Source organism: Schistocerca cancellata, chromosome 3, assembly GCF_023864275.1.
Source record: "Schistocerca cancellata isolate TAMUIC-IGC-003103 chromosome 3, iqSchCanc2.1, whole genome shotgun sequence".
NCBI lineage: Eukaryota > Metazoa > Arthropoda > Insecta > Orthoptera > Acrididae > Schistocerca > Schistocerca cancellata.
The window spans coordinates 763,674,997-763,693,907 of record NC_064628.1 but is presented as its reverse complement, the minus strand read 5'-3'; the positions used below and the strand labels follow the sequence as shown (position 1 = coordinate 763,693,907).

Genomic DNA, 18,911 nt, shown 5'->3' with positions numbered 1-18,911 from the left:
AAAACTGAAAATTACTAGCATAGGTGACAGAAGGATGGAAGGCGCCAAGTGGGGGCACTTGCCTCCCCTCTGGACTACAGAATTTTTATTCATAACAGAATTATCACACACTTGTAATTTTCGTGGTTCTGCAAAACATCTGGTGAGCCAACTGTAGCGTTATGTGGCTGATCGCACTGAAATAATACGGCCCCGAGTACAGACTGCTCGCCATTTACGCACGATTTGTTGACCGCTACGAGTAGAATAAATAAACATGCAATAATTAGGCAGTGAAGAAATAACAAGCTACTGCAAACAACTTCGAAACAAGAGATGACGATTGGTAAGCGACAATGAGCAGCCTAGTACTCGGGGCCGATTTTTCCTGCGCCGCCCTGTACCACTGAAATAATATTGTAGGAGTTATATTCTCTTTACAAAATGTGACCCCATACATTCGATTACGAAGGGCGGGCTTCATTCGATTGTAAGACGAGTCCCTTCCATAACTATGAACATGCTATTTTACCAAATCAAAAACGACGGAAAATGGCCACTCGTGTGCCACGCCGACATCTTTCGCAAGTGTAATAACAAAAAATCTTGCCTTTTACAAGTATTTCTTCTGCTGTTTATCGAAATAGTGAAGTCAGATCATACGCAGTTTTGTTACCTGAAAAGATGTATGTATTACATACCACCTAATTTTTATGCAGTTTACATAATTATAAAAAACATTTTAATTACTGGTCGCGGAGGCTGCGTGCCGACCGGTCGCGCACAGCTGTGACACCAGCAATGTTGGAACGTGCGGACACTCTTGTTCGAGGTGACCGACGGATCACAATCGAACCCCTCGCTGCTCAACTGGACGTTTCTGTTGGTAGTGCTGAGACACCTGTCCACCAGTTAGGTTCTCATAGGTGTGTGGCTGCTGGTTTCTTCGCCGCCTAACATAGGACCATAAAAAGGAACATCTGTGTGGCTCAATGGAGGATGATCTCCGTGGCAAGCAGTCCGTGGATGATGGGAAGGTTATTGACGCAGCAAGACGGCTCCGACGTCGACTAGTAGAGTGGTACCATACGGGCCCTACCACTGAGGCCCAGTCAGGCCGTCGCATTCAACGGAGATTGTAAGAAAATAGGGTTCTGTAGACAAAATAGCGGGAAATAATATGGTGTTTGGGAAGCCTGAATAATACCAACTTGACTTCAGAAAAAAAGTTGCATTACTTATTGAACACGCCCTGAGCAATCTGTCACGAACTGTAAACAGCTTATCAATGTTTACTGTTCATGACTAGTTGTCAAAGTTTCAACATTCCACAGTACATTAACTTGCAGAGACACAGTTAATGTATCATTCAGCTGCGTGCAGCACTTAGAAAGCCGATTGACTGTATAGAGTGATTTTTTGCAGAAGGCATAATCCTTATTAGGAAAACATTATCCCCCTGTATGGAAATTTCTGGAACTCGCTCGTTTGAGACAGACAGCTGATCTAGATTCTCGACACAGAATTGTTCGCAGCACTGAATTTGGGCTTGAGCAGAATTTAAAGTAACTACTAAAATAACCCTGTTTACTTAGCGGTACGTGTTAATAAAATAACACGTTCCACACTAGAGCCTATTAAATTTTTATTTTGAGGGGGTTCATAAAAAAATCAGTTTCCAACATTCAACATTTTCATAGTACTGGGGAAACCTATTTAGGTATTACAGTGTTTTTCTTTTTCTTGTTAAAATTTCAATGACTTTGAACAAATCAATACCATTCGTGCTTTGGCACCGTTATATGCAGCCTCAGGTTCTCTCTCACAACCTATTAGATACAAGTATCTCCGTGGGGTCACGCTGTCCTTCGCACGTTTGCAGCGTATTCGTTCTTTCAAAATTTCCACCGCAGCTGCTCTGCGCTGCAGCCGTGACTCATTAATTTATTGTCCAGACTGCGCTAAGTGTAACTCAAATCTAAAATATCTAGGAAACGTTGCTACAGTAGTGTGAACTACTTCGCTCGTTTCACTGAATGTCTCTATGGAACCTATGGAATAAGTAACAGATTGCTGATACGTATTACGTGGTTGAAACTGGAACACTATTACTCGTAGTTAATAATTTCGCCAAACGCTAACAGAATTTGAGGTGGTGGTGCTGGATCGTGAGGGAGAAAATTTGTCAATAAAGACGAGTCACCTTGTACGTAAAACGAATTCTTCGTAGGATAAAGTGTGCAGAGTACTAATGGAAACCATCAAAAATATCGCGTGCAAGTAATGAGCCCAAATGATTTTTAAGGCAGTGTTCAGTTTCGCCAGCGGACTACAGTGCCGAAAATCGTGCTGTTCGTACATTACCCGGATGAGGCCCTCGCAACGGTGACACTGTTGCCTGCTGGCTTAGTAGCCCTAGTTTGTGTTGAAAATCCATGCAGCACGCCTTTCTGATCATCGTCAACTATTCTTTATCAACATCTGGACCTTTTTTTTGTGAAAGATCAACTAATAAAACTTAAAATAACTTATGGGTTTGCTGCCGGGTGACGTCGTCGACCACCGCCGATATTTCGACAGGAGCACACCCTGCCATTCTCAAGGCACAAATGCAAGGAGGAAGTAATGTGCAAGAGAATTTAATACCTCGGTTCACAGAGGAGAAACAAGGAAGATACCACACACAGAACAAGTAACCGCAGAGTCAACACACAACCAAAGATAACCAACATCAGAAATATCGATAGTGACTATTAATCAGCAGGTGAAGCAGCACTAATTCTGTCCCTCTTTTTTTTTATGAGAGACAGAGCCGGATTGCAATCAGTATTTAAACAAAATCTACTATCTCTGTTTATAACGTTGCTTGATAGTTTGATTTCAACAGCTTCATCCCTCACTGGATGGATTGCCACCATCCAGCTCAGCGTGAAGGAGTACTTCGTACCTTGGTTCACAGGGCCCACGTTATCTAAGACCCTGAAAGTTTGGCAGCTGAGCTATCACATCTCGAAGCCACCTTTCGTCAGAATGGCAGTGAGAGGCAGATCAAACGTGCATTGCGCTATCAGCCTTCTGTGCAACGGGTGAGTGACGGTAGCAACGAAGTGGCACCTTAGTCTACGGCCTTTTTGCCTTACGCAGAAAGCATTTCCAACAGGAAATATAATGTGAAATGTATTTTTCGATCATCTTCTAAGAGTAAGGGCCTATTGGCGTCCGTAAAAGATGATCTTGGTTTGCGTAAAGCTGGGGTCTATCATATTCGTTGCAGTTGTGGCATGTCATATATTGGTCAATCAGGACAGTGGAAGACCGGTGTATTGAAAATATTGCAGAACATTGCCTTGACACCGGTCATCCAATGGAATATAACAACACGGAGATTCTGTCTTGCACGTCCAGCTATTGGTAAAGTGTTATTAAGGAAGCTGTTGAAATCAAACTATCAAGCAACGTTATAAACAGAGATGGTGGATTTTGTTTAAATGCTGCTTGCAATCCGGCTCTGTCTCTCATCAAAAAACAGAGGGACAGAATTGGTGCTGCTTCACCTGCTGATTAATAATCACTATCGATATTTCTGATGTTGGTTATCTTTGGTTGTGTGTTGACTCTTCGGTTACTTGTTCTGTGTGTGCTATCTTCCTTGTTTCTCCTCTGTGAACCGAGGTATTAAATTCCCTTGCACATTGCTTCCTCCTTGCAGTTGTGCCTTGAAAATGTCAGGGTGTGCTCCTGTCGAAATATCGGCGGTGGTCGACGACGTCACCCGGCAGCAAACTCTTAAGTTATTTGAACATTCAATTCGCCAGGAAAAGTTAAGGTCTCACTAATAAAACTTAGTTTCCCGCTAGCAGTTTGAACAGTGCACGTAAATATGTTTTCATTCCAGATTTAATGTCACAGTCGTCTGAGACTGTGCGTCTTGCTGACCGCAAAGAGGATGTGGCTCTCAAACGACTGTGAGCTGTCCCTGTTAGATATTACTGCCCAAGACCACATGAACAGCAAATACCCTCATCGTCAGATTGGAAAGCTCTGTCGCGTCACCAGCGCGTTCGCCGGATTTAACTTCTGTTGACTTTTTCCTGTGAGTTGAATGAAGTCGTTAAGGTATGAAACTGGAGAGGAAACTCCTTGATCAGGTCGTATCCGCCTGTCGCTCTTAAAACAGGGACATTTGAGCGGCAGAAGAATGTGCTCCGTCGTAGTGCACGCAGTAACACTACCGGTCGTCACTTAGAACAGTTGGTATGAGTTTAAATTGTTGCTGTACGGTTTTTTTGCTAATACGAGGGCAGTTCAATAAGTAATGCAACACATTTTTTTCTGAAACAGGGGTTGTTTTATTCAGCATTGAAATACACGAGGTTATTCCCCAATCTTTTAGCTACACAACACTATTTTTCAACGTAATCTCCATTCAATGCTACGGCCTTACGCCACCTTGAAATGAGGGCCTGTATGCCTGCACGGTACCATTCCACTGGTCGATGTCGGAGCCAACGTCGTACTGCATCAATAACTTCATCATTCGCGTAGTGCCTCCCACGGATTGCGTCCTTCATTGGGCCAAACAAATGGAAATCCGACGGTGCGAGATCGGGGCTGTAGGGTGCATGAGGAAGAACAGTCCACTGAAGTTTTGTGAGCTCCTCTCGGGTGCGAAGACTTGTGTGAGGTCTTGCGTTGTCATGAAGAAGGAGAAGTTGGTTCAGATTTTTGTGAACAATTGTGACAGCACTACCAACAGAGATGTCAAGTTGAGCACTGAGTTGTTTGATGGTGATCCGTCGATCATCTCGAACGAGTGTGTTTGCACGCTCCGCCATTGCAGGAGTCACAGCTGTGCACGGCCGGCCCGCACGCGGGAGATCAGACAGTCTTGCTTGACCTTGCGGCGATGATGACACACGCTTTGCCCAACGACTCACCGTGCTTTTGTCCACTGCCAGTGCTTTTGTCCACTGCCAGATCACCGTAGACATTCTGCAAGCGCCTATGAATATCTGAGATGCCCTGGTTTTCCGCCAAAAGAAACTCGATCACTGCCCGTTGTTTGCAACGCACATCCGTTACAGATGCCATTTTAAAGCTCCGTACAGCGCTGCCACCTGTCGGAAGTCAATGAAACTACACGAGACGAAGCGGGAGTGTTTGAAAATATTCCACAAGAAATTTCCGGTTTTTTCAACCAAAATTGGCCGAGAAAAAAAAATGTGTTGCATTACTTATTGAACTGCCCTAAAACCGATAATATTCGTTTCTGAACATTATTTCGGTATCTAAAGTACTGTCTGACCCTGATGATTTAGGATACGTTGTATCTGAAAAGTGGAAATATGCTTTCACATCTCAGTAAGCAGTTGTTTGTCACGGATGAACTTTGTTACGGAAAGTGCTCCCTGTCATCTACAAGAAGGCAGCACGGCTGGTGCGCTGCTGGTGCCATCATATATGAATGCGTACGGCCAGGTGGTGTCTCGCATGCAAATGACATCCGGTACGACAGCTGTTCTGCCCACATCGCTCAGCAAACTGTGAGGTGCCATATGCATGTAAAGTCGTTCAGTCTGGAGTACTACAACCACACGCGGTAATCATGTCTTCTCGTTCTGAATTAACTGCTAATTTTCGCAGTCAGAAACTGACTCTCCGAGGCGTATACCGCGTCGTAATGCGAAGCGCTCTTTAACATTTTTGTCAGTGTTACTGATGGCCCACAGAAGGACAAGTAAGAATACTCGAAAAGCCACCTTTTCCTTAGAAAACTAGTAGCTCTAACGGCATAGCAGAGTTTTCCTAATTCATGTTAACATTAAATTGTAAGTCAAAGCTTCTGGAATGTACACTACTGGCCATTCAGATCACTACACTACGAAGATGACTCGCAAGAGACGCGAAATTTAACTGACAGGAAGAAGATGCTGCGACATGCAAATGATTAGCTTTTCAGAGCATTCACACAAGGTTGGTGCCGGTGGCGACACCTACAACGTGCTGACATGATAAAAGTTTCCAACCGATTACTCATACACAAACAGCAGTTGACAGGCGTTGCCTGGTGAAACGTTGTTGTGATGCCTCGTGTAAGGAGGAGAAATGCGTACCATCACGTTTCCGACTTTGATAGAGGTCGGATTGTAGCCTATCGCGTTTACGGTTTATCGTATCGCGACATTGCTGCTCGCGTTGGTAGAGATCCAATGACTGTTAGCAGAATATGGAATCTGTGGGTTCAGGAGTGCTGGATCCCAACGGCCTCTTATCACTAGCAGTCGAGATGACAGGCATCTTATCCGCATGGCTGTAGCGGATCGTGCAGCCACGTCTCGATCCCTGAGTCAACAGATGGGGACGTTTGCAAGATGCAACCATCTGCACTAACAGTTCGACGAAGTTTGCAGCAGCATGGGCTATCAGCTCGAAGACCATGGCTGCGGTTACCTTTGACGCTGTATCACAGACAGGAGCGCCTGCGATGGTGTACTCAACGACGAACCTGGGTGCACGACTGTCAAAACGTAATTTTTTCGGGTGAATCCAGGCTCTGTTTACGGCATTACGATGGTCGCATTCGTATTTGGCGACTTCGCTGTGAACGCACATTCGAAGCGTGTATTCTTCGTCGACATACTGGCGTATCACCCGGCGTGATGGTATGGGATGCCATTGGTTACACGTCTTGTTCACCTCTTCTTCGCATTGATGGCACTTTTAACAGTGGACGTTACATTTCAGATGTGTTACGATTTGTTGCTCTACCCTTCGTTCGATCCCTGCGAAACCCTACATTTCAGGAGGATAATGCACGACCGCATGTTTCAGGTCCTGTAGGGGCCTTTCTGGATACATAAAACGTTCGACTGCTGCCGTGGCCAGCACATTCTCCAGATCTCTCACCAATGGAAAACGTCTGGTCAGTGGTGGCCGAGCAACTGGCTAGTCACAATACGCCTGTCACTGCTCTTGATGAACTTTGGTATCGTGTTGAAGCTGCATGGGCAGCTGTGCCTGTACACGCCATCCAAGCTCTGTTCGACTCAATGCTCAGGCGTATCAAGACCGTTATTACGGCCAGAGGTGGTTGTTCTGGGTACTGATTGCTCAGGATCTATGCACCCAAATTGCGTTAGAATGTAATCACATGTCAGTTTTAGTGTAATATATTTGTCCATTGAATACCCATTTATCATCTGCATTTCTTCTTTGTGTAGCAATTTTAATGGCCAGTAGTGTAATTCACAGGTGAATATTGGTGTTATTTTATTTATCTACTCTCTTCTGCAAGAAGGAAGTCAGTACCAAGACTAAGTTATCTGTGCACCGTTCAATCTTTCGACCAACTTTGTTGTATGGGAGTGAAAGCTGGTGGATTCAGGTTACCTTATCAACAAGGTTGAGGTTACGGATATGAAAGTAGCTAGGATGATTGCAGGTACTAGTAGATGGGAACAATGGCAGGAGGGTGTCCACAATGAGGTAATCAAAGAAAAACTGGGAATGAAATCTATAGATGTAGCAGTCAGGGCGAACAGACTTAGATGGTGGGGTCATGTTACACGCATGGGAGAAGCAAGGTTACCCAAGAGACTCATGGATTCAGCAGTAGAGGGTAGGAGGAGTCGGGGCAGACCGAGGAGAAGGTACCTGGATTCGGTTAAGAATGATTTTGAAGTAATAGGTTTAACATCAGAAGAGGCACCAATGATATCACTGAATAGGGGATCATGGAGGAACTGTATAAGGGGGGGCTATGCTCCAGACTGAACCCTGAAAGGCGTAATCAGTCTTAAATGATGATGATGATGATGATTTGAAATCTTCATGAATGTATAGAAGCTGGGATTTTTGTAATTTTATGCACTCAGTCCTTCAGTCTCCTTGTTGTGCAGCATGGGGTGGTGGGATCACGACAAAAGTTACCGTTAATATTACGAACTTTTGGTTACTCCCGCTAGCTATCTGTGGTTCATCTCTCAATGATAGGCAATGATCATCGCCGAATTACATAATGTGGAATATCAGTTATTGGTTTTAATGAAATATGGAAACAGCAGAAAACAATACATGTGGAAGAATTCGTATTATAAATGGAACAACGTTAGTTGCGGGCAAACATTGTGAAGAAATCTCGGATTTACTGATGAGACAGCTTATTGTAAGAACAAACAATACGTAGTACTTCTTTTTCTATTCATCGTACATCTGCTGCTATGCTGTATGAACAGTATAATTTGCATTTAAACGTAAGCGTAAGAACCGAAGAACGTTCGATAGTTGAGAACAAATTTAAGCGATTGTCATGGATAATATTTTGTTTATGACAATTAACCGTGACTATGTAGAGAAGCCATCGAAATACATAAGCATAGGGATAATTATAACAGTAAAGAAGAAGCCATGAAACTTAATGATATGTGGACAGTGGCTCTGCAGAATCGATTGATAAGTTTTTATGCTTGACAGGCGACAATCGATAGTTAAGTTTTATGTCTGACAAAGATTCTCTCTGCTAATCACGTGTAAACTCGACCACGCCCACTTTGCACAGTAGTTACGTCGCTCTCCGACTCAGCGTCGTCAGGAGCACCTCCGAAGATGTCAGGCATAGCTCTGGACGAAACGTCTGGAACAGGAAGTTTTTTTGACCGCGGCCTTACAGCCTGGAAGTTTCATCAGCGGCTAAGCCATTCTGCGCTTGCATTTCAGTAAGATAATGGCCTCCCGCACATTGCGAGAATTTCTACTGTTTGTCTTCGTGCTTGCCAAACCCTGCCTTGGCCAGAAAGGTCGCCGGGTCTCTCCACAACTGAGAACGTCTGAAGTGCTCTCCTACCAGCTCAGGATTTTGGCGACGTGCTAGTTGAACGGAATTTGGAACGAGATCACTCAGGAGAACGTACAAGAACTCTGATCAGTGCCAAGCCGAACAACTGCTTGCATAAGGGCCAGCGGTGGACCAATGCGTTACTGAATTGCTCACTTGTGAAACTCTTTCTCTTGAATAAATCATCCAATTTTTGTGAAACTGTAATGATTTATCTTTTCATGTACGTCACATATACCGGTTTCCGTCCTATTTGAATAATTCCTTCGTGGTGCTTAGTCTTCTGTCTTAGAGTGTATATATAAAGAAATCAATCTGAGGGAGGACCTTGCCGCTGTTACAGTCATTGCAGAAGGTCTGCAACAGTGAGGTACAATTCTGTTTTCCGTAGGATGTCTTCTAAATGTCTTTAAGCTTCATCACGTGCGTTTCATTTGCATGGGTAGCAAAGTTCCAGCTGTAATTGTTGTGCTTGATGTTTTTGTTACCGTTTAAAAGTCTCAGCAGACTGTTCGTACGTGTATTGTGTTTATGAAATTCGTAGTTCTCGCATTGAAATTCATGGTTATCATATTGTACGATGAGTGACAATAAAATATTAACATAAACATTGGATTCCATGACTCCTTAAACCAAAGCGCCGCAGAGTCATATCGATGAGATGTGTACTTTATAAGAGATATTATACATCAAACTGGTGTATGAATCGCCAGGAGTCGAAAACTAAAAGTTGATGCCAGTCAGGTTGCAGCTGGTATACAGTCTTTCATACTTGTTTTGGGCATACCAGTTGGACCAATTGCATTTACGATAAATTTAAATCGTGTTTCAGTGTTCTGGATGAGGTGTGTATTCAGGAAAAGTTTACGAGTTAAAGTTTCGATAGCAGTTCGCTTACTTTAAAAAAGAGCACGTTAACAAAGCCCAATTTCTCTTTTTATCCTGCTAACTTTTCTCTTTCTGGAAAGCAAATGCAAGAGAGCCACAGTCACTTCCAGCATTTCGCTTTCGTACATTTCGCAACAATACCTTGTGGCCCGTTTAATCAATTCTGCCCAGAAATGTATTGCCGCAAAGATTGATGGGCAACATTGGGTGGCAGTGTTGTCGGCATGTTGCTTCAGTTAGTGAGAAGGGCAATATTGTCCAGCAGCATGCGATTTCGTGTTGCCAATGTAAACGTACTTTATGGTATACACGTGCAATTTCTGTTGCCCGTGTAGAAGTATTTTGTGGTCTACAGTGCAAGAGGAAAAAAATAAGGTTTGTGTTTACACAACAACACAAAAGTACTGGCTGACTTACAAGGAGACGGCACGACCGCGGGGTCGGGGATTTGTCCGAAATGTTGTGTGGTGAAAGACGACCCCCAACACCTCACGCAGTTAAAATATTAGGACGCACTACCCGGAAATCTCGGGAAAAATCGATCCAAAGTTTCTTAGTTGCCTTATGAGTATACAATGTTAGTTCATTGCCGAGTCACCGTTTGGCCTAGAACTTCAGCAAACAATGTACCGACTAACATTTTCTTCAGACCAGAGGGAAGTTACTACCCTCAGGCAAAAAATAACGCAGTGATTTGGTTAATGGGCAAATATACAAGTTATGTTTTTAACAATATTGGGAGCGATGAACATATTGAATACAAGATGTATATGGAAAATGAATTCGAGAAAATACTCAAATATCAGGATCGCAATAAGAAATATGGTAACATGCTCCGAATTGTCTTCAACCGAATGGGTATAGGTTAGGAACTGGATTTCTAGTAGAGAGGGAATGGATTGGGTCACGTTCCCGACCCTAACCTCACCTGCAAGTCACACATGAAAAATAAATCAGCAGTACAGCAGATACAAGAATATGGCGAGAAACATCTGGTGTCTGATATAAAGGAAGATCTTGAACTCCCTATAGATGCGTTTAGAAGGCTGGAACTGACAAAAATAACAAGGCAGTGAAATATTTTGCGATGTCGCTGTTCCGCACTTCTTCTGTCCATGTAATTTAACCTGGAAGGAACACACATCAAGGATTTACTGAATGATTAATTTGGGTCTGGGAATTGATGATGAGGAACCTCAGGCTGCAGAAGAAGGAAAAGTGCATGCTGAACTGCCACCAGTTGAAGGTGACAGTGAAGGTGCTAAATTGTGCTACTGCTAAAGACTCATTTTTTGAATGCTGAAATTTATGACTGCAATTATCTGTCACCTTATTTATGTCATTTCATTGTAGCCATTTTTGTTACTGTTTTTGGTGAATAAAAAAAAAGATGGGTAGGGCTCGGACTGTTACGCCAGATGTCTCGGGTTCGATTCCTCCTCCGGCACTTTTTTTCTTCTGTTTCATTTTCTTTTGTTTTTCCACCAATTATTCAAAACGTTTCTCAAACCTACATTATTTTAAAACATTATTTGAGCTCAAGAACGTAAAGTTTTTTATTCACTGAAAAATATTCGTGGTCGTTGTTCTATTTCGTTTTATGGGTTTAAAGGTTTAAAGGGGCTTTGTAAGGGTCCCCTTGGTATTAGAACGGTCATCTGCGCATAGGACTGTGCGCGAGCCGTGAGAAGTAAATGGCAGTTTGTTTTTCGATTTCGTCGTGAACAGGCGTGCCTGTTTCAAATTTCAACGTATTATTCCGATCCGAGGTTAAACATGTCGACTGAAGAAGTTGCTGGCTCGTCTGGAACTGGAGAAGAAATTCCTGAAGAATCCATTCATAGTGATCTATCAAAATTACGATTGAAGTACGCAGTGGTGTATTATGAAAAGCTGTAGATGGAAAATAATTTAATTGCATCGACATCTTCGGACGAAATCTCTCGCGATGCTATATTCTTGTTTATAATTATCGTATGTATAAAAATTGAATGTTTCCCAATCGACTTTGTTATTCTGATTAAAAACCCAATGTTTCTCCTCATATACTTTACAATGAAAAATGGAAAACCCACCGGCATGAATTTTGTTGTTCGACAAAAAGAAAAAAATTTCTGTTCAATAATGTAACTAATTTGTTAAAGATAATGTAGGTTTGGGAAACTTTCTGAATAATTGGTGGAAAAACAAAAAAAAATGAAACAGAAGAAAAAAAGAGTGCCGAAGGAGGAATCGAACACGTGACATCTGGCGTAACAGTCCGAGCCCTAACCATCTAGGCCAAACGGCGACTCTGCAATGAACTAACATTGTATACTCATAAGGCAACTAACAAGGGAACCTCCTCATCGCACCCCCCTCAGATTTAGTTATAAGTTGGCACAGTGGATAGGCCTTGAAAAACTGAACACAGATCAATCGAGAAAACAGGAAGAAGTTGTGTGGAACTATGAAAAAATAAGCAAAATATACAAACTGAGTCGTTCATTAGACAACATCAAGGATACTGGGAGCGCCGTGGTCCCGTGGTTAGCGTGAGCAGCTGCGGAACAGGAGGTCCTTGGTTCACGTCTTACCTCGAGTGAAAATTTTACTTTATTTATTTTCGCAAAGTTATGATCTGTCCGTTCGTTCATTGACGTCTCTGGTCACAATAATAAGTTTAGTGTCTGTGCTTTGCGACCGCACCGCAAAAGCGTGCGACCGTGCGATAAGGAGACGAAACGACGTGCGTCGCCAATGGGAACCGAAAATGTTTGATCGCAAGGTCATATGTCAACCGATCCCTCCACAGGATAACACGTCCGACATATTCTATACGACAATGGTGACGGCGTATGCGTCACATGACAGGAATATGTTGTCGTCCAACCTAACTTGTACACTTGGCGAATGGGTAAAAAGATTCTTCTACCTTGACCGATTTAGGTTTTCTTGTGGATGTGATAATCACTCCAAAAAAGCGATGAAAACATAGGAGTTTGTCACATAAACTGAAAATGAAGAATTACACTTTTCACTCGAGGGAAGACTTGAACCAAGGACCTCTCGCTCCGCAGCTGCTCACGCTAACCACGGGACCACAGCGCTCCATCGCACCGACTATCCTTGATGTTGCTTATCTTGCACATGGACTACTGAGTTTGCGTATTTTGCTTATTTTTTCATAGTTCCACAGAACTTCTTCCTGTTTTCTCGATTGATCTGTGTTCAGTTTTTCAAGGCCTATCCACTGTGCCAACTTATAACTAAATCTGAGGGAGGTGCGATGGGGATGTTCTCTTGTAAGAAACTTTGGATCGATTTTTCCCGAGGTTTCCGGGTAGTGCGCCCTAATATTTTAACCAGGTGAGGTCTTAGGGGTCCTCTTTTCACCACACAAAATTTCGGACAAATCCCCAACCCCACGGTCGTGCCGTCTCCTTGTTAGACATGCAGGTGATCTTGCCTAAACTTAAAATCGATACATTGATTGTTAGACTATTTACGTAAGACTCCAGCTCTGTGGTGACGTAGTAGGCGCTGCTTGAGAGGTGTCCGCTGCGCGCGTGTCTGCCTACCTGTGAGGAAGGAGAGGCGGCGCATGGCGGGGAACGGGTGGTTGCCGGACGTGTCGAGGATGTCCAGCTGGTGCACCTCCCCGCGGATGCGGTACAGCTTGCGGTGGAAGTCCTCTATCGTCGGCGTGTAAGAGTCCTCGAACTTGTTGTTCAGGAACCTGCGCACACACAAACAACGATCCCTTTCATACACTGCACACACACATACTCCAGGCTAGCTGTTACAGTTACTGTTGATAGTACCGCAATAGTAATCTCACTAATATGCTGATGGATGAGGTACATTACTAAACTGTGAAAACTTATGTAACATAATTGTAAAAAAATTATGCTTAAATGTTAAGAAAACGAAATTAAACGGTCTAATTATAGAAATACACCACAATACGAATATTGCAACAAGAAATAGAGAGAATATAAAAAACTGACAGTTGAATGAATAGTGGAGGGGGATGCGCAGAACTGCTGAAAATTGGGTCGCCTTCCAACATGACGCGGGCTTAACGCACAGATCGTTGCCTCTGGTATGTAGTGCTGGGTGGCCCTGTTTTTAATAGACGTTCCATTACGAACAGGACAGACGGCATTTCTTAATTCACCGCCGTCCGAGAAGCTTTCTCTGTTTTACGGGTGTGGGTCCTCGGAACCTGAGCAGAGGAAACCATTCTTATAAAAATGATGCACTATGTTATTTTGACTTTGATTTCATATACATTTACGTATTTCATTTAGGTACCTGCTTTCATTAGCGTAAAACTGAAGTAGGATAAAAATAACGCACTTCGGTTCTGTGCGTCAAACAACCCCAACAAGTGAGGCCTGTATGAAACCAACTTTCCACACTCGCGCTTTGTTTAAGAGAAATAATAAAAAATCGTGTTAATGTCTAGAGATAGGCATAACAAGAGAAACTTTTATTTTAATGTAACAAACCATGGCTTGCCTCTTAAAAACTAGACATCATTTATTAAAAGAAATAAAGAACACACTCTTGCTTCTTGCGCCGAGAACTGGCAAGTAACGTTCCCGCATTCTGTATGCTTATTTGTACAACCGAACACCAGATGGCAGCACCTGTCAGATAAGACTAGCTCTCACAGTTAACGTGCATCGTTTTGTCCGCTGCGCCTAATTGCCTCACTCTCCGGTAATGACTATATAACTCTCATCTTCCTATTTTCTGTCGTATTTTGTGTGCCCCAAACACATTCCGCAGCTCAAAAGGCGCATGCTTCTTTTTCCTGTGTGTTACTTACAGGAATCAGAAGCGGGAGGCACTAGTCGGAAATCATAATGTTTACAATAAGTTCCAAATACTGAATGCGTACGATTATCCGGTGCCACAATCATCCAGCCCTCCCGTAACAGTGTTTGCCAGAATGCGGACAGTATTAATTGTGATGAATTGGAATCTTAGGAAGAGAGGCGTTGTTTAGAGAAAAGATATTCGAGCAACAGTGCGATAGTTTATCGGATAACATCGAATCATTGTACGTTTTCCCCTCGTTCTGTGTGCAAAGGGACTGCAACGGAAAATAGTGATAATCAGTAGTAAGTACACACTATCACCTACTGCATAGCGGCTTGTGGATTTCATCTCCATCAGGATCATGCTTCGTAACGTACTGTGTGTGCGGAGAGTAACTCGTATGACGTCCGACAGTTCCTCACGTTCCTCTATCGTACACGAACATGAAGTTGATTTTAAGTTTGTAGGCTTGATGTGTTTCCGCACGTATGACACACCCTCTTAAGGCAACATTTCGAGAGCGTGGGAACGGTCGTTGAGGAAACGCAAAATAATCTACACATTAGCTAGACTTAATGCTTCTACACTTTTATCTGTGGCAAAAATAAAAACTCGAGGTTTGTTTGGACACACCGACGACTCCTATCTTATCAGACGGGCCCGTGTTGACTTTAACTCAAGATGAAATTCAGCATGCAGTATTATTTCTCCAGAGTCAGTTTACAGCGTGAAGCAACGCTCAAGGTCAACATTTTGATATCTTTGTATGACAGCCGTGATAATAAACACACGAATCTTACCTTACATACGGCAGACGTTTGTGGAAAATCTCCTTCGGATGGCAGGACAGTGGTTTGCGGCACTGTTTAAATGGTTCAAATGGCTCTAAGCACTATGGGACTTAACATCTGAGGTCATCAGTCCCTTAGACTTAGAACTACTTAAACCTAACTAACCTAAGGACAGCACACACATCCATGCCCGAGGCAGGATTCGAACCTGCGACCGTAGCAGCAGCGCCCTTCCGGACTGAAGCGCCTAGAACCGCTCGGTCACAACGGCCGGCTGCGGCGCTGTTATCTTGACACTATTTGACCATATCACATACATATTATGTCGTTGAAGTTCTTTTAAAAGCTTCTTTGGAATACCACAGAAAAAGTTTTATAGTTCCATTAGAAAAGAACGAAGCCTGTGCCATAGTTTGGGGACTACATACGATAAAAATTACTTGCAAACATGAGGAAATTCACTGTATTGTCCGCTATAACTTGAAAAAACTGCATCTTGAAATATTCATTATTCTGGATGTATTTCATGTGCGCTGTATTAGTTGCATCACCATGTATATGAGGTCACATAGCGAGAAACAGAAGTTCGTGTTTAAGTAAATAGATGGCATGCAGTGTGTGCAGTTATTAAAATAACTGCCCAATACTGGTAACCGGTTGTTATGAAAACCATTAATACTCAACGTTAGGTTATTCGTTGTAGTTCAGGTATTTATGGCACCTCTGTTACCGAGGAGACTCGTGCTTCGCGCCATGTACACCTCTTCTACTGCTACATATTTGTCACGCACTTTACCACTCTACGTGTGATGTCTGACGCGAATTTGATTGAGGGCGCCTGCACATCAGCGTACTTTAATCGTTCCACACTGTGTGCGCGCATGTTAACAGTAAATCGACTGTTATTGTTCACGGGATTAATTATCGGAGCTCACAGCAAAGTTAATCTAATTGTAAACTAGCATTAGTGGTGCTAAATTCCCTGTGATTGTTCCGGAAATTTTGTGGAGCTGCATCTGCTAAAATATATCAAATCGATCACCTTAACGCCAGTTGAACATGCGGTTAGTAAAACTGTGAAATTGACGTCCAGATTGTCCACGTTACATGCAATCAAGATTTTCGTAGTCAGCTTTTCGCTGATGCCTTTATCTACGGCAAGGTAACGTCCTTGAACGATTATAACAGATCCAGAAAGGTTTGGACGACATTTCTAGTCTGTATAATGAATGGCTGTTCTCTTTAAATGCGGATACGTGCAAAACATGTGTATAACACAGAGTAAGATATCGTTAGTATCAGACTAAAAGATCAATAATGAAGATGTGAAACACGTCACATTGCAAAATTATTTAGGGGTAATACTAAGAAGATACATGACATGATGCGATCACGCAAAGTAATAATATAATTTCGTAATAGCCTGGTGGAGGTGTTTCAATTGGACGCGACTTCGGCGACGTGCGTGTCCCTAACCTTCCCCAGTCTCCCAACCGAAGAAAGGGGACCTACAGTGTAAAGTGGAATCCGAACCTGACAACCTGACGAATTTTTTCATAATTCAGAGGTGAACGCTAGGTTAATAAGCAGATTGAAAAATCCGTGGCCCAACCTGCTTTCGACCCTGTTATCTCTTGGTTCCCAGCCATGCGCTTCACAGATTTTTTATTTTGTTCGTTATTGTCTGGGTGGACGTCAAACGACGCCTCTCGAAGTTCATCGTTGAATACTTATTCAACTTTCTTTTTTCGCATAGTGCAGTCAGCCCTTTGACCGAACACGCTGAGCTACCAAGCCTACAGCGCTAGACCACCAGGCCCTACGTGCAATAATTATTAGGATAGGCGAAATGAAGAGTTTTGTTGGAAGGTTAGTCGGAAACTGCAGTGAATATGTTGAAGAAACAGCATAAAAGACGCTAGTGCGATGAATTTTAGAGTATTGTTCTTGAGACTTAAGTGCTTATCAAAGAGCCATAATAGCAGACATCGAACGAATTCAGAGGAACGCTGCTAGTATCGGAACAGGTAGGTATAGCTCATGCGGAAGAGTGAGATCGACACCAGAGGCAATTAAATGGTAATTGAACAGCAATTCCATTTTCCACCCTGGCTGTTAATTATATCACGATCAGCCGATTTCGGCCGTTTGCAATTTTCGAGTGTGTACTCATACACTCGTAAATTCACACCATCAGCCTTTGTGGGTGTATTCATACATAGGTCTGTGATTTCATATTCATTATAATATTACTGCTGTAGTGTCGAATCACTCCCATCAGAGCATCGTGCTGTGTAATATATGCTTTTGAGTACCGAGCACAGATTAAAAGTACAGGTGAGGTACTGTTGCGTTAATTGCTTTGTAGTGCTAGTTAACAACGAATGACACTCAAAATATTTTTGAAACTGAATTTTTTGTAGGTGGTATACACGATACCTCGGGACTTAAGCAGGACAATTATACACACAACTTTAGAGCTTCATGTTGCTATATTAAAAAAAAAAAAAGTCGTATACAATACAAAAATTCCTCGTTCTGCTGTAGATTTCAAGATAAGTCCAAAATACGCATTTGCTCTCGAAACTTCCAACAATTATAAGTAAACAGTTCAAAATATCTATACAAAATCATCATTGCAAAATTTTTCAAAGTGTAGTTGCTTTTGTTGGTATTATTACATGGATCAGTATTAAATTAACTTGTGTAATCTTATGAAGCAAGCCGGCCGGAGTGGCCGTGCGGTTCTAAGCGCTACAGTCTGGAGCCGAGCGACCGCTCCGGTCGCAGGTTCGAATCCTGCCTCGGGCATGGATGTGTGTGATGTCCTTAGGTTAGTTGGGATTGATTAGTTCTAAGTTCTAGGCGACTGATGGCCTCAGAAGTTGAGTCGTATAGTGCTCAGAGCCATCTTAAAAAGCAATTCCTGTCAGTAGTGAAGTAAGGAAGCAGTTTCCACTGCTCACACCGTATAAAGCTGAGGCCTCTGCAACCTTCTGCCCGGCATAGTGACCTGGTGTTCTGAACGTGGCAGTCAAGCAGGAGAATCATGCGGAAAGAAAACATTACTCCACTTCTACTTTGAGTGGCCGAGCGGTTCTAGGCGCTTCAGTCTGGAACCGCACGACCGCCACGGTCGCAGGTTCGAATCCTGCCTCGGGCATGGATGTGTGTGATGTCCTTAGGTTAGTTAGGTTTAAGTAGTTCTAAGTTCTAGGGGGCTGATGACCTCAGATGTTAAGTACCATAGTGCTCAGTCATTTGAACCATTTTTTGAACCACTTCCACTAACGTAAACAATGTGGGCACTGAGTCCCAAGGTATCAGACATGATACCCAAACGTTTAAAGCTTATAAATCCGTTATAGCATTAATTTGTAGTTAGCTATTCACAGAGAAATGACTGTAGAGATTTAATAAGCTTTGAAAACATATGGAAACGCTTGTAATTAGAACAAATAACTTTACTTTTGTTTCACCTAGACATGCTGTGAAGTTGCAGAATCCGAAGTCTGCAGTCAGTGCTGCCGACTCATGGCGCTCAGTAGGACGACGAACACGTGAGCTGCGGCAAGCACGGTGTGTATCGTACATGACACCACAAGTCAGAG

The 18,911-nt window shown here is 42.9% G+C and overlaps 2 protein-coding genes across 4 annotated transcripts in view; one reads left to right on the top strand and one right to left on the bottom strand.

Annotated features, from left to right (window-relative positions):
* Positions 1–14,838, bottom strand: part of LOC126176555 (GTP-binding protein Rhes) — a 706,272-nt gene extending 691,434 nt beyond the window's left edge. The window contains exons 1-2 of the mRNA XM_049923715.1: positions 14,834–14,838; positions 13,261–13,418 (exon numbers count right to left, since the gene is read on the bottom strand). Coding sequence (XP_049779672.1) covers positions 13,261–13,418; positions 14,834–14,838 — 163 coding nt within the window. The remainder of the gene's footprint in view (positions 1–13,260; positions 13,419–14,833) is intronic.
* Positions 1–18,911, top strand: part of LOC126175789 (calcium uptake protein 3, mitochondrial-like) — a 392,821-nt gene that overhangs the window by 237,519 nt on the left and 136,391 nt on the right. The window lies entirely within an intron of this gene.